Source organism: Ostrinia nubilalis, chromosome 3, assembly GCF_963855985.1.
Source record: "Ostrinia nubilalis chromosome 3, ilOstNubi1.1, whole genome shotgun sequence".
NCBI lineage: Eukaryota > Metazoa > Arthropoda > Insecta > Lepidoptera > Crambidae > Ostrinia > Ostrinia nubilalis.
This window is the reverse complement of record NC_087090.1, coordinates 4,758,849-4,774,153: the sequence shown is the minus strand read 5'-3', so window position 1 is coordinate 4,774,153 and position 15,305 is coordinate 4,758,849. Positions and strand designations below refer to the sequence as shown.

Below are 15,305 nucleotides of genomic sequence, written 5' to 3'. Positions count from 1 at the left end.
TGGTCTACGTAAATTACAGGACTGAGCGAGAGGGCGCTATGCGAGCTACTAGCGTCGCTTTCGCCCTCCACGAAAGCCTCCTGAAAATATCTATTGATTATCGTATACACGTCGGTTTGTACGTATAGCACGCTACCTCGCCTGTATTATGTCGACTGCTGTCGAGTGCCAATTTATTTGAAGAACTCTCGTGCACTAGCTGAACTACGGTAGTGACGTCGGCGGACGTTACGCCTACAGTGATCGCATACTCGAAAATAATGCCAATCCCTACATTTACGTAGCGTAAAGTTGACGCATTTTAAAAATAGCGCGCCGCGGCCGATTACCTTGCGTATCTGGAACGATACATTGTTACATCCAGTTTTATCTTTAAGAGCTTTCGTAGTCATAGCCGTATATTATCTGTTATAAAGAAAAAGTCAGATCGTTGACCTCAGTGAGTAAATGAACAAACAAGTACAAAAGTTGGTCCTACAATGCAGATATGTACATAATATAGACCCCGGGGAAAGATATAATGCTGCGAGCTGCATACCTATGTATAAAACCGTCATGCCATGACGTAGACGTACAGTTTATGTCGGTCGAGACCTGTCGAGTTGGCCCAAGAGCAAAAGGTTGTGAACCTGTGTTGCTATCACGAATTTACCCCAACAACCAGGAATTTTACTTTTTCATCTAGTAAGTTACTACAGATAGTTTTTTTTGTAAAAAGTGTCATTAATAAGATTATTATTTATTTACATTTACGTTGCCTTCTAGAACTCTACCAATTCGGTATTTCGTTGAACTCTTATGTACGTAACTACGAGGTACCGATTTCTGGTGTCCTTGTAACACCTATTGTAAGTAATGAAAACTGAAAGTGTTACAATTGTTACGTTGATGTTATTATTAAATATCTAAGAATGTTACTAAAGGTATGAATACGAGCAGCTGGTAAGCTCTTATGTTAAGCAGTAACATGATAGTTACAACGAGTACCTAACATTGTGATAAGTAATATCTATGGAAGAAAAAAATAGTTATCTTTATTGATTCACGACTTGGACAGAACAGAATGATACTAAAAAGTTGGCATAGTCCAGACTCCAGAGGTAACCTCTTATTACTAGTGCAACTTTTTCTTATCTACACTCGTTAACAAACTTTCGATCGTAATTTACTTACTCTACATCTTATTTTTGATCATCCCATGTAAATAATAATAATAAAGGGGATTTTGTGGACTAAATATGGTATTACTGTATTCGCAAGAAACGGAACGCGCTTGCGCGAGTCCGCGGGTGGACGCGGTGCGGAGGGTCGCAAGGCCGGGGCGCGGCGCGGGGGACGGCGACGTCACGTCGAACAACGCAGATCCAACCCGCCGGAATTCGAGAGGCCCCTCGACTACGCCGCAAAGCCAACCTCGACCCGCAGCGCACTTTGCCGGGTAAAAACTTGCCTGCGTCGCTCGAGTCGTCCAACGCGATTACCCGAGGTGGGAACTGTGAGTTCGCTGTAGTAAAAGTGGTTCGTGTGCGAGTGTATTTTTACGCTGTATATTCCAAACTGTTTTCGTGTGAAGGTCGTTTACCTATACGCAGTGATAAAAACTATTCGTGCTGGTCGAAAATAATTTAATGAAATCAGAAAACATCAAGAACGTCGCTGTCAAAATAAGGCGGAAAATAAATAAATAGGGCTAAACCAACGGCCGCTGCACGTGACTGTAGAAAAAGGACCTTATTGAAAGTGTTATTAGTGTTATAATTGAATAACGTAAATAGTTGATGGCTGATTCGTTGAAAGAAATGATGATTACATTTTTCGATTACAAGCGATGATGATAAAACTCTGTTCGTCCAAAAGAATTTCTCTGATCACCATGGATTGGAGAACACAAAGGCGAGTGCACAAATACCGGTGAAGATCAGCGAGGCCACAGCCTTTTGAAATAGGTAGGTAGGTACCGGTTTTGGACTATCATTTTGTTTGATTTATATTACATTCTGCTGTGTTTGAGCGGGTGCAGGTGGCTTGCACTCTACACTGTAACGTTAGTCTAACGCGGGAATGTATTTTATATTTGAACTCGACTTTCTTTATAAGTTTCACTATTGATATGAATAATGTATTGGAGAAAAAACTTAAGAATTTACTAACTTTTTCTGTAACGTATTGTTCCGTTATTTTTCAAATGAATTATGGACTTATTTTTTAATTTTATATTTCAGATAAGATGGAGAACTCAAGGCCGGAGCAGAGTTTTCAACCAGATAATGAAGAATCAAATAGCAATAATGAGACCGTCACAAAACCAGAAGATAATGGAGAAGTAGAAGCATTTTCTGTGACTAAAGATGAAAAAAGCAGTGAAAGTGACGCTAACAGTGAAGATTTAAGCTCCAATGAAGAACAAAGTAATGTAAATAGCAATAGCAACTCTCAGTTTTATGAGAGCAGTGATAGTAAAATAGATTTCGCTGTAAAAATAGATGACAGTGATACGTTAAGTGATATAGAAGATATTAAAACGGACACTGCCTCAGCTGACAGTGAAGATTCAGCACTCGGTAGCTTGCCGCCGGACAACGTGTTGAACGACCGCGAGGAAGAAGTTCAAGACCGCTCCGATGGCAGCGACTCGGGCATAGGATCAGAAACAAACGAAGATGCTAAGTTGCCCTCTTTCAATCTTTCCTTGCCATGCACCAGTGGTATCAACGTTTCAAACTCAAACAGCACAAATCCGCCTGAATTACCAATAGTAGCAAACAATGAAAATAATTTAAATCAAAACGGCCATAACTTAACTTTAGAGCAACAAACGAAACCCCTAAAAAGTAGCCTTAAAAGGAAACACGAGGGTGATGATGACATTGTTGAACCTAAGCCTAAAAAAAGAAAAGAAAATATTAAATTCGACAATGTCACAGTTTATTACTTTCCAAGGGCCCAAGGTTTTACATGTGTACCGTCACAGGGCGGCTCGACTTTAGGAATGGAGTGGGAACATACACATATTCAACATTTCACTTTGGCGGAACATGCGCTAGAGCAAAGAAGATTGCATAGACAAATCCTACAACAGTTAAAAAGCGAGCGGCACTCTATACAGGGAGCATCGCTGTCGTCCAGTGAAGATAGTGACACAGAAGAAGAAGCAAGCGATATATCAGAATCGGAATTAGATTTAGACAGTTACTACTTCCTTCAACCTATTCCAACACGACAAAGACGAGCGCTATTGAGGGCTGCTGGAGTCAGAAAAATTGAAGGTTATGAAAAAGATGAATGTAGAGATATAAGGACCTCTCGCGAATTTTGTGGGTGTTCCTGTAAAGGAGCTTGTAATCCAGAAAGTTGCTCATGTAGTATAGCCGGCATCAAATGTCAAGTTGATAGGCTCAACTTCCCGTGCGGGTGTACTCGTGATGGGTGTGGCAACACAACTGGAAGAATAGAATTCAACCCCGTACGAGTCCGGACGCACTTTATACATACGCTTATGAGAATAGGTCTCGAAAAGAAAAACGAGGAAAACCAGGAAGCAGCAAAAAGACAATGGGCCGAAGCACATGGTGCTTCTACTTCGATGTGCATAGGAAACACATCATATGAAAGAAATCGTAACCAAAGTCATGAAGATGGTTTACTGCGTGATGTAAGCTTAAGTCCAAGAGTCGAAGTTGAGTCTTGTGTGAATGCTGGAAACTTTAATAATATTCATTGTGATATGAATAATGCAAGTGGCCATACTGGTATGCAAAAAGATTTGGCTTATGGATACCGAAATGATACAACAAACCCGAGGAGTATCAATGGGACTAACATGCATTTTGAAAATGCCAATAACCATCACAATCAAGCGCCTCCATATCCTACCAATATTCTTCAAGGAAAAGGCCCACCTTATTCTGTAGGTAATACGATGGGGTACGATTCCATGGCCAATAATATTCAAAGATTTCCATGTGATCTCAACTACACATATGAAGCGCACGCTGACAATCACCATTTCAAAGGCCTTCAAAGTTACTCGGCAACAAGCTTCGAGGAATTCGCCCATAATTCACAAATCAATATGTTCAGTCACTACGGCCACATGTACGTTCAAGATGCATACATGCACAAGTCTAATAATATGAATGAGCACAATTCACTACAGTATCACAATCACAATATTCCGCAGAACCAGTACGAGGCGTATAAAAATACACCGGAGTGTGTCAACTCTGAGAGCAAGAATGACACGCAATACACAACTCTGATGACGATGCCATATCAAAATAGCAATAAGTTGCAAACCGTCGAGAATGACGAGAACTGGTTCAGCCATAGCACGCTGCTGGGCCTGGACAACGCCGACCACGCCGCCCAGGACGCCGCCGACCTGCACGCCCCGCCGGCGGACCCGCCGCCCGAAACCAACGCCTCCGAACCCACGGAAAACTTCGGGGAACTAATTAAGAAAACTATGGTAGAGTCTGTTACTGTGTAGATGAATTACTTGTTGTCTTTTAAACGTCATAATGAATTATCATGTTATTAAATTTTTAATTATATTGATTGGGAATTCAATGTGTATATTACTGTATTTCTATCATAAAACTAATAAACTCAATTTTGTATAATGGTTCATATATTAATAAGTAGTGACATTGTAATAACCTACTTCAAGTAAGTGATGGCTGGCTAAATAATTTATTTTCCCATTACCCCTCCATCCCATTACTTATTGCAAACAAAAACAGACGAAACACAAAGTTACTTGCCTTGCGATATTCCTAGGCATCTTACCTATTCATGCAGGCAGACTGAAACTTTTAGCGCTTTTTTTATCTATCTACATAAAATTAATTTAAATTATTCAATATATCCCATAGTGGAAAACCTATTTTCACCCAGTTTATTAGGTACATTGAAACCATTTCATGGGGAGATAATTAAGTAATAAGTGCCAAATAACAAACTGATAGACACTTTTCTGTGTGAAAGGGCTGCTATCCGATCAACGAAGAAATGTGTCGTAAACAATATCATTAAAATTAAATTTTTAATAACCTGACAATTATTTATTTGTAGTAAAATACATACTTATTACAAACATTGGTTTATTATAATAAAACTGAAGACGGTGGAAACCAAAACTTTGATAAAAATACTTGCATTATTTACCTACTAAGCGTGGGCTACATAGGGTGCTAAAAGCAAGGGCGTGGCTTTCCCAAACAATGATTACAGTATTACACGACTTTTGATTTTAACTATCTACCTATAACAGTGCGTGCAGGTTACCTATACTATGGAGCTTTTGAAACGTTAATAGTTAGGCCTATTCATACTTATAAATTCACATTTAGATATTTCCAAATGTAGGTATGCTTAGACTATCTAGTACAAAAAAATATAAATTGACACTGGAAAATAATTCTGAGTTTGTGTTTAGCAAATTTTGAGTTTTTTTTTTCCGACCAACCAACCATTTCAAAAGGCACCCTTTCTTAACAAAAACAAAATGCTAATTATATTTTTAACAATGGAATAACTTCACCTTCTTATTTATTTAGTAGTTATTACTAGGAAGTGACTATTAAAATATTCGCTTCGCACAGGTAGCTAAAATACCCTAGACAGGTAGTTACACTGGGGCACTGGGGGCACAGGGCACTTAATCTCTCAGAAAGCAAGTTATTTTTCCAGCATCATTTACAACTATCATCAGTTTCTCGTAAGATCGTAGATAGGTAATCCCTCTATTCACCTATACGTTAAAAGCGTGAAACGTAAATCCGAACATTATAATAGTTTTTGAGAGTCCCAAAGAAACTTATGCGAGCGAGCAGGACTATACCGTAACATTTTTTTTTTATTGTTAAGTATTTCAAACTGCCTCTTACTATGGATTAATATAGCTCTATTAATCCATGCTCTTGCTTAGGAACTTATTCACGAGGATAACTATGTCTTGTTTTCCTGAATTAAATAAATTAATGCACTTATTAAAAGCAAGAAAAGGAATGCACATTGCACGTGGTAATAATATTTGCCTTTTCAATGCAAGTTGCTCCAACATTGAGACAAAATAAAAATAAGTTATAATGCATTATTGCAAAATTCAACAACGTCCTCGTATTTTAGGGATAAGCCCCGTCAACGTTAGACTTTGATGAGTATATTGACGTTATAATATAACAGCAAATACATACTGCTTCAAACAGGTACAGCTTGATTAGGAGCAAGCACCTGTATCAAGTTAACCTACTTTCCTGTTTTTTTTTTGCGACTAACTGAAGAAATGCAATAAATAAGAAAACAGCAATTCACTTATTGCACGAACTTTATTGTCAATTCGGTTGACGCTAAATTATATCATGAGTATCACAATTGTTCCGATCATCATCAAATTAAGATCATAATAATGGTATTCTATAATACTGGTTTCTTGAGTGTTTAGTGTACATTGTTCGTCAGGAGTTTGGCTCCAGTTTCCACACTTTCACAGTCTTGTCGCTGCTAGCTGTCACCAGGGTGTTCGTCGGCTCATCGAAGTAAATGCTGTTGATCGAATCTGAAAAAGGTTGTTAAAACACTATTAACCATATTGATGACTTATTGAGTTTTTACATAGTATGTAACTTGAACGATAGAAGGTATGAAAAAAATGAATTTGAATATTGCCTCTTTGCCTCCATATTTTTTTTGGAAAATCTTCAAAATGACAAATTTTTGTTATAAACAATTAAAAAAAATATTTATCGCATAACTTACATTACTCTGGACAAATGCAAATATCGCATAATGTCCCACAATAATAAGGCCGATTATATCTTGAATTTTCTATGTATGATATTAACGCCCGTATTCACTATTCACACACATTACTATGAGGTCTCACAGTGCGCGTGGATGCACAGGGTGACACACGAACCAATCACACGCCCGTATTAACAAACGATGCTTGTTTAAGTGAAGCAGCAAATCGAACGCACAGCGTTGAATAGAGCTCTGAAATTGGTTCATGTGTCACCCTGTGCGTACACGCGCACTGTGAGACTTCATAGTAATGTTTGTAAATACGGGCGACAGAGCTCTATTCAACGCTGTGCGTTCGATTTGCTGCGTCACTTAGCAAGCATCGTTTGTGAATACGGGCGTAAGTTAATAGCCAATAATCGCTGCAATGGCTAAAGTCACGCTCTGTTTTGTGACAGGCAGCTTTATTTATTTTAATGAAATGTAACAAAATCCACAGTTTCAGCATTTAACTTTAGTAAAATAAAAGAGCAAATTTTGTTGTAAAAACATTTTTTAAACTATGTATTAAAATAGAAGTATCTGTTAAAATAAAATACACGATTACCTATATCTGTTTACTGTTTTGAGTACAAACATTATTTGAATTTTACACACTTTTGTGTGTAAAATTAAGCTGAAAAATATATTCAGAATTTTGTCAAGAAACAAAATACATATAAGTATTCATCCTTGAAATGCTCATTATAAGAAAAATGAAAATGGCTTAATAATATAATTATCATACACTTAATTTGAATAAAAAATTACAATATTTAATCCTTTTTAGATATGGCAATATCTAAAAAGGTCGCAGCACAGTACTTAGTGTGACCTGTCATTTATCCTCGCACAGCTTTAAAACCTAACACAGTTCTAGCACAGCTACTTAAATATTTACATGGGTATACCTTGATGAGCCTGCAACTCGTCCCGCTGCACCACGGCGACCATGTCCCACTGTCTCAGCGCTCCCGTCCCGCTCCCAAGCCACAGCGTGCCGCGCCCGTCCCAGCAGAGGGATGCCAGCGCTTCGGAGAACTTCTTCTGGTACACCTGGATAAAAAGTTATCGGTAAAGACGACGGCACATCGAAAAAAACACTGAAGTGTCCTATGTAGGTGTAATAGGCTAGATAACAAAATTTCAATTATTTGTCCGTCAGACAGATAATTAGAAAATATTAGACTCATATTTTTTATTTTCTTTCATAATTAAATAATAACAGTGCTACATCGAGTTGAAATGGCGCGTTACGTCACGCTTGAGTATAATTTTTACTCAAAAGTGACGTCACGCGACATTTCAACTCAATATAATACTGTAATTATTCGATTATGAAAAAAAAAACAAAAATATGGGTCCAAAATGTTTTTATTATCTGTCTGACGGACTAAATAGAATTTCGATTTCATTACCCAGTCATCATCCCTATTGGTACAAAAGTACGAAAATTAAATAGAATTCTGAGAATTGCGAATTCGAATATCTAGGACTCACATTTAAAAAAAGCCTTTTAAATAAGCAAAAGTAATAATAATGTGTCCATAGACTACACTTACCAAATGCGTTACACTAAAGTCCGTAACGCGCATGTCCCCGTCTTCGCAAGCTATCATGACTCTATCGCCGGTCAGCACGACGCTAGCGCCGATCACTGATGCATTATGAACACAGATCTTGCTGACCAGCTCTCGGGAGGTTAGCTCCAAATAATAAGCATTACCGTAGTACTTATTATTATTCTGTGGCATTACTACGTGTTCACACTTACCGAATGCGTGACACTAAGGTCAGTAACGCGCATGTCTCCGTCTTCGCTAGCTGTTACGACTCTATCGCCGCGCGCCGGTCAGCACGACGCTAGCGCCGATCACTGATGCATTATGAACACAGATCTTGCTGACCAGCTCTCGGGAGGTTAGACTTCAGATATAAGTATAATTAAGTGTTCACACTTACCGAATGCGTGACACTAAGGTCCGTAACGCGCATGTCTCCGTCTTCACTAGTTGTTACGACTCTATCGCCGGTCAGCACGACGCTAGCGTCAATTACTGATGCATTATGAACACAGATATTGCTGACCAGCTCACGGGAGGTTAGACTTCAGATATACATAAGTATAATTAAGTGTTCACACTTACTGAATGCGTGACACTAAGGTCAGTAACGCGCATGTCTCCGTCTTCGCTGGCCGTTACAACCCTATCGCCGGTCAGCACGACGCTAGCGCCGATCACTGATGCATTATGAACACAGATCTTGCTGACCAGCTCTCGGGAGGTTAGACTCCAGATGAACACTTCGCCGTCGCTTGTGCACGATATTATGTCGATCTCGTGGCGGCGACGTCTGTAACGACGAAATTTATTATTGTTAAATAGGCACTCTGTAGTAATGGTTAAAACTAAACATACTCAAATGACACCTAAAACATAAGTTTTAAAAATATACAAAATAATGTCAATCGTTTTTTTTTTTGACAAGTAACACAACACAACCCCCTAAGCCCGCTGTGTTCAGCGGACATCACAGGCGCTGCGAAGACGTGTAGGTATGTGGGGCCTAAAATACCTATCCATTACGGGTGCAGTCGCTCGATGCATGCCACGATAAAATTTTGGACAAACGTATGAGCTTATCGTCTAAAATCCGAAAAATGCGTAAAGTAAACTCAAGCTCAATAAAAGGAGCCTTATAATGACCTGTGGGCAATAGCGGTGATATTCCCGTCATGGTCGAACTCCGCCTTGAGCCCGCGCAGCGCCTGCCCCGCGCGGCCCACGTTGCCCCACGCTCGCACCACGCCGTCGCTGCCGCCGGATATCAGAAGACGTTCTATAATCAAATTCAAATTCCTTATTACTTTTTAATTATTATTTTTCTCTGGGTCTGAAGCAGGTGGTTTTTTTTTAATATAGTTTTTCACGACTCTGGGTGCAAGCCCTTAAGCCAGTCTTTGAAGTCCGTTGAACTTTTGTGGTCTTATTACTAGACCACAGAGGCGGTTAAACTGGTGAAAAGGAAAGCATACCAGCATCATATTGAGTGGTTACTTGACAAAGCCACCTTTTTTAAGTGTGCGATTCTACAGTAAGGCGATTATCACACTGCACCGCGCTCCGCCGTGGTACGCGGGACGACAGATTTAATCATTGTATGCAAGTACCTCAGTTTGTATAGAGAACAGGCGCGGCACAACACACTGAAAACGCGTCTGCGCGCGGGATTCTTTATTATGTAGCCACGCGGACCGCGGCGGAGCGCGGTGCAGTGTGATAATCGTCTAAATAGATCGCTGTGAAGTCACTTTTTCAGCAACTCAATCGACTACCTATTTAACGGTTTCAAAATCTAATTATACAGTTAATTGAAAACTAATTGGAATTTCAAGACTTAGGTTAAGATGGATTGTTTTTAGAGAAATCAAAATATAGATTTTTTCCAGTCGGTAACAAATGCGTCATGTTATTTATTGCTACTACATTATCTTATGTTAATGTGAGTTGGTGATGTATGGTTGATGAATAATTCAGTGTTTCAAAGCAAAGTTTAACATTTTTTTTACCTTTTTGTAGCCACAACAAACAACTGACTGAGTCATCATGAGCTCTAAAGCTTTCCACCTTTTTTCCGTATTCCACATCATACAAATATCTGCAATAAAAAATAAAATAAGCAAGGCCACACTATTGTAATTACAGCATTAAAATATGAATAGCAAGTAACAGCTTCCTACTTTTTGGAATGTTGAAAATTTGTTTTTTATTTTATTTTAGCCTTTCCAATAGTTCACGATCATTTGTCAAAAGAACTTACATCTCATTGTCCCACGAGCCTGCGGCGACGGTTTGTTCATCAATCATCACACAAGAGCTCAACGGCGTTTCGCATAGTATAATACTTCTAATTTGTTTCTTCTGTTCTAAATCGTACACTTTCAGAGTGCCGTCCTTGCCCACTGAAATAATTCTTTTACCCTGTCTCAGCACACACGTCACAGCCTCTTTGTGCAGTCTTATCGTGTCCATACATTCCACGCTGTAGGACACAGCCACCGGGTCTGGACAGCAAAGAGGTTTGGCAATCTGATGGCCAACCTTCCTCACATGGGGTCTGGTAAACAGTTGCTTTGGCACTTGCCCAAACTCCATTATTTGCACCTCCAAAGCGTGTCTGTCGTTCATATCAAACACTCGCTCAAGATCTACCGCGCCTTCGTAACATACATGATGAAATACTGGAAGTAAAAGATGCCATTGTTTAAACAATACACAGCACAACACAAATGAATGATAGTTATCAATATGATGCAATATTTTACACACCATTATTCGCTTTGACTGCTTCTTCCCCTCTCTGTTTGTATCCGAAAATGAGATCAATCCACAAATGTAAATGGCGAGAGACATATTCTGACTCCAGTGCCTGCCTGAGTTTCGAGACAAAGTCTTCTGGCGAATCGGCCCAAGGGGGCAGCGCCACATTGTTCACTTTAGTGCCATCGTGGCGCTCGCCAAAATCTATTTCATATTGGTTAACTAAGAAATCGCCTTTAGAATCTACGTCATAAAACTCAGGTACCAATTCCTAAAAAATAATCATTAATAAATAGTGTCTGAAGACGAAAACATAAAATCAAAAGGTGAACTTGAATTATTTACCTTGAAATCAGACATGTTTCTCAAACAGTTATTGTAAACATCTCTGACTGAATTAAACATCCTATCAGGATGGTCAAATCTTCCATTCTGTAGACACAACATGTACTGGGGATATTTTCTTACCTGTAAATATTAGATAGCAAGTAAAACTAACTGCATTATGTTGAGTATGTGGATAATATGAGAGTATTTTTCAAAACCTTTTCCAACTTACCAAATAGAACAACACAAGACCAGGAGCAGAATAATGAGATCCATATAAAAATTTAGGCTCACTCATCTCATAATATCTCTCTTTCAACCTTTCCAGGCGATCAGGATTTAAAGCTCCCATGGGTTTAGACAAGTCCCTAAAAGTATCTAGTTTAGTGAGATCCAATTTTTCTGAGACATAGTCTGCAACAACCCAGGGAAAGACAGGGTACTGAGTTAGATCATTTTTACTCCTATCTGCAAGGCTGAAATATCAAATTAATCATTTTTATGTAAATAAATACTTATCAAAGAGATTATAACAGGGAGATAGTGAATGAACAGACAAATCAATAGATATGAGAATGAATCATAGATATGGCATACAGTGATCAGATGAATTATCTTACCAGTTCAAATACATCAAGTAATCATAGTTGGAAACCACCCCATTCTGCCATTGAAGAGTCATCTCTTCTGCATGAACTTTTTCAAGATGAACATTTGGAGACTCTTCCAATATATTATAAATTCTATCTCTGTCATCTTCGCATTGGAATGTCAAATAGATGTGAGGTATTGAACTTTCTTCCACACTGTATAGTTCTAAACCCTAAAATTGTATTACATTTATGAGAGTTGTCTTGTCTCTTATCAGTAACGAAACAGGAAAATGTATTAACTTCTTCTGGTCTTTAAGACAAAATACAAATAATAATAAAAAGCCATTCATGTTACGGAAAAGCCATAGTTAGTAAAATCAAAATAATACAAAGATACTTATTGATACATACAACTTGCCTTAGCAAAAATCTTCTCCTGTACATTCTTCTCAGATCACATAGTTTGAGCTTTAAAATGGGGCTCTGTAATAACAGAAAAACATTTATTACACACCAAACATCTCATCTTACTTATAAATATTAAATAAATTCTAAAACTTGATTTCAACTTTCCATTCACATACAGTTTGTTATTGTTATTAAGTCAGATATAACTTATAACTATAATGGTCCTAATTAATTATTCAAATACAGCAAAATAATTACACTTTCAACATTGCTGAACGGTTGGAAGTAGATAGTGGTTGGTGTCAATGCCAATTTTCCTTGATGTCTCACTAGTGGTGATATCTTTTCAGCTTGTAATTCACACATTATTTCCTCTGTAAAATCATCCATCATTACAGGATCAAATACCATCCTCATGTAACGGGAATGCAAAATGGTCGCCACCATGCTGTTGTGCTCAGGGGCATGCAACGTTGAAGCCCTCTGCAACTGCTCCATTTGACTAAGGCACTCCTCAGCAGACGCAAAATCAAATAATATAAGAAAGTCTTTGTCCTCATATTTAAATTTGTACGGAGCCAATATATTTTCCTCAAGCATCTCTGCATATTGCTTCATTTTTACCTTAATTATATTACTTATTTGGTCTAACTTTGACTTCACAATAGTTATACTGGTACAATCTTTGAAATACAATTTAACAAGCGGAAATGTCCAATCTCTCGGCTCAAACACCAGTGACTTTGAGCACAATTTCAAACGACCTTGTCTGGCTTTCCCTTCCTTTAGGCTGTCATTGTCACTTAAAGTGCAGGAGAAATCTTCGAAATACACTTCACCTGGCTCTAAAAGCAACAGTGAAAATCTGAAAATAAATGTTTAAAGAATAAGTTGAGAATAAATAATAATGTATTGTAGGTACTTTTATTTCAGATACTTGGGTCGAAATACATACATAACTGATAGGTAGGTAGATGACTAGTTATTTCTTCAAAGAATGTAAATATTACTTTGGATATACTGTCAAAACTTTGTTATTAATAAATACAGGAGCAATGCACTGTTACCTTGATTTATCCATTATTATTTAACAAAACAGGAACAATTTACACGGAGAATTTATCTTTGTTTGCGGCCACTGAGCGTAGAGAATGGTTTATACAAATAGAGGCTACAACAGTGGCTCTACTGGTCGTAGTGCATGAATAAATTTCATTCATGTATAATTAATTCAAAAATCATTCATGAAATTACGTAAACGACTCCATAAAATCACAGAGATCCAGGACTTTCACAATAATCTTGAAAAATCAACACAAAAAGGTAATCATCACATCAAAATCAAAGTAATCTTTGACATTGTTGACATATTTTCCAGATGACTAATTGGATCTCTTTATTTTAACGATTCATCGTTTCTGCATGGCAGTGCATAGATAACTCTGGAGATGTTATATTCAAATGACGATGTTAACAAAGTACAAAATTATATTTTGTACAATACTTTAAATGGCTTTGAGGTAATGGCTAAGGTTGGTGGTTTGTTGATGTCTGCAAAATAAACATTGAATAACAATCACAATACATTATCAATTTTTAGGTGTAACTAAATTATAACGTCTCCTTCAATAAACAAGAAGCGCGATGTTTGTTTATGTCACAATTTTTCACCGACCGTTAAAATAACAAATGTCAAAAAAAATGTAAACAACAAAAAACTTCGCATCAGTGTTGCCAGAAGGTTACTTTTGTAACCTTTTAGGTTACTTTTGAACTGCATTGGTTACTTTTAGGTTACACTAATGAAAAGGTTACTTTTAGGTGATTTTTCAGAAATTGTAGAATTAACTTTTACAGGTTATTCAGTAAAAAAAATTAATAGTGACAATTTAAAAATTATGTCGTATGTTAACATGAATTTGATTTATTTTTTGTTAAAGAAAATGAGTTTTAGCGAATGTTTTTCGATAATAAAACGCAAATCCATGAAACGGTTTTATACGTCCGGTCACTTTTCGGTCTTCATGGAACAGTCAAAATTTCGAATTTAATCGAATTTACGTAAACGATTGATGATCAATTGTATTCATTTTCCATCCATGAACAACCTTACAAAATCGCTCCGCACCCCCCCCCCCCCCCCCCCCCGTATGAAGGTTACTTTTTATTCAAAAAGGTTACATTTTTTTATATTTCTGGTAATTTCTGACAAGACCCGACTGGCAACACTGCTTCGCATGAAATTATTTTAAAAGTTATTAATGTTAATAAACCTAGAGTGAATTAGCCTTACATAAAGTAAAAAGCATAACACTGGGGAACAGTCATTTTGCGGCATGGTAGTTTAGAGTCAATTCTGTATGCGACTAGTGTGCTGAATACTAGAAAAATATTAGATTTGTCAAATTGACTCTAGATCTTGAGATAAATACTATTAACTATTTATATGAAAAAAACCAAAATAAAAATACCAATCTGTGTAAAAAAAATATTTACACTAAGATCCTATTTAAGAACGATATAAAAATTAAAAATATATTTGCTTTTCATCAAATAGTATAAAAAAAAACTACAAAAAGCTTTTTCTGTAAGCTTTTATGTTATGGTTTTGGTCAGGAAAATTCCATAATTATGGCAACAGTAATCAGCCATCATCTGGCGGTCCCATTGACCGTGGATATCATTCTTCCACTATCCTGATGTTCTGGTAGAACCGTTCTGCTTATTCCTCACTGTAATCACCCAGATTATGGGAGAATGTGTCCAAATGGCTATTGTTAAAAAAAAATAATACTCAAATTAGATCCTTATGTGTTAAATTTTTCAAACAACCAATTCTTAAAAGTCTGGTGCTCTATGACTCCCCAAATAT

At 37.4% G+C, this 15,305-nt stretch overlaps 3 protein-coding genes across 3 annotated transcripts; 1 reads left to right on the top strand and 2 right to left on the bottom strand.

The window, feature by feature from the left end:
* Nucleotides 1-1,385: 1,385 nt before the first annotated feature.
* Nucleotides 1,386-4,489, top strand: LOC135088141 (uncharacterized). The gene is made up of 2 exons (XM_063983024.1): nucleotides 1,386-1,946; nucleotides 2,223-4,489. The coding sequence occupies exon 2, from the start codon at nucleotides 2,228-2,230 to the stop codon at nucleotides 4,487-4,489; it is 2,262 nt and encodes a 753-aa protein (XP_063839094.1). The 5' UTR covers nucleotides 1,386-1,946; nucleotides 2,223-2,227.
* Nucleotides 4,490-6,310: 1,821 nt separating this feature from the next.
* LOC135087664 (uncharacterized) lies at nucleotides 6,311-8,881 on the bottom strand. Its single transcript, XM_063982409.1, has 3 exons — nucleotides 8,746-8,881; nucleotides 7,695-7,839; nucleotides 6,311-6,559 (listed from the first exon to the last, which is right to left on the bottom strand). Exons 1-3 carry the CDS (start codon nucleotides 8,776-8,778, stop codon nucleotides 6,459-6,461), a joined length of 279 nt encoding a protein of 92 aa, XP_063838479.1. The 5' UTR covers nucleotides 8,779-8,881; the 3' UTR covers nucleotides 6,311-6,458.
* A 4-nt stretch (nucleotides 8,882-8,885) lies between these two features.
* On the bottom strand, nucleotides 8,886-13,815 carry LOC135087663 (protein FAN-like). The gene is made up of 11 exons (XM_063982408.1): nucleotides 13,501-13,815; nucleotides 12,692-13,298; nucleotides 12,437-12,508; nucleotides 12,053-12,255; nucleotides 11,665-11,908; nucleotides 11,451-11,573; nucleotides 11,115-11,376; nucleotides 10,606-11,026; nucleotides 10,355-10,443; nucleotides 9,492-9,624; nucleotides 8,886-9,138 (listed from the first exon to the last, which is right to left on the bottom strand). The coding sequence occupies exons 1-11, from the start codon at nucleotides 13,512-13,514 to the stop codon at nucleotides 8,913-8,915; spliced, it is 2,394 nt and encodes a 797-aa protein (XP_063838478.1). The 5' UTR covers nucleotides 13,515-13,815; the 3' UTR covers nucleotides 8,886-8,912.
* Nucleotides 13,816-15,305: the final 1,490 nt, after the last annotated feature.

Bases quoted from the DNA above. Each gene is read 5' to 3' on its own strand.
- LOC135087663 (XM_063982408.1), bottom strand. The intron at 11,574-11,664 runs GTAAGTTGGAAA...TAATATTTACAG, and splicing joins GTCTTGTGTTGTTCTATTTG to GTAAGAAAATATCCCCAGTA. The intron at 11,027-11,114 runs GTGTGTAAAATA...TTTTACTTCCAG, and splicing joins AGCAGTCAAAGCGAATAATG to TATTTCATCATGTATGTTAC.
- LOC135087664 (XM_063982409.1), bottom strand. From the start codon at position 8,778: ATGCGCGTTACGGACCTTAGTGTCACGCATTCG. The intron at 7,840-8,745 runs GTAAGTGTGAAC...CTTTTTATCCAG, and splicing joins ACCTTAGTGTCACGCATTCG to GTGTACCAGAAGAAGTTCTC. The intron at 6,560-7,694 runs GTATACCCATGT...AACCTTTTTCAG, and splicing joins CGAGTTGCAGGCTCATCAAG to ATTCGATCAACAGCATTTAC.
- LOC135088141 (XM_063983024.1), top strand. From the start codon at position 2,228: ATGGAGAACTCAAGGCCGGAGCAGAGTTTTCAACCAGATAATGAAGAA.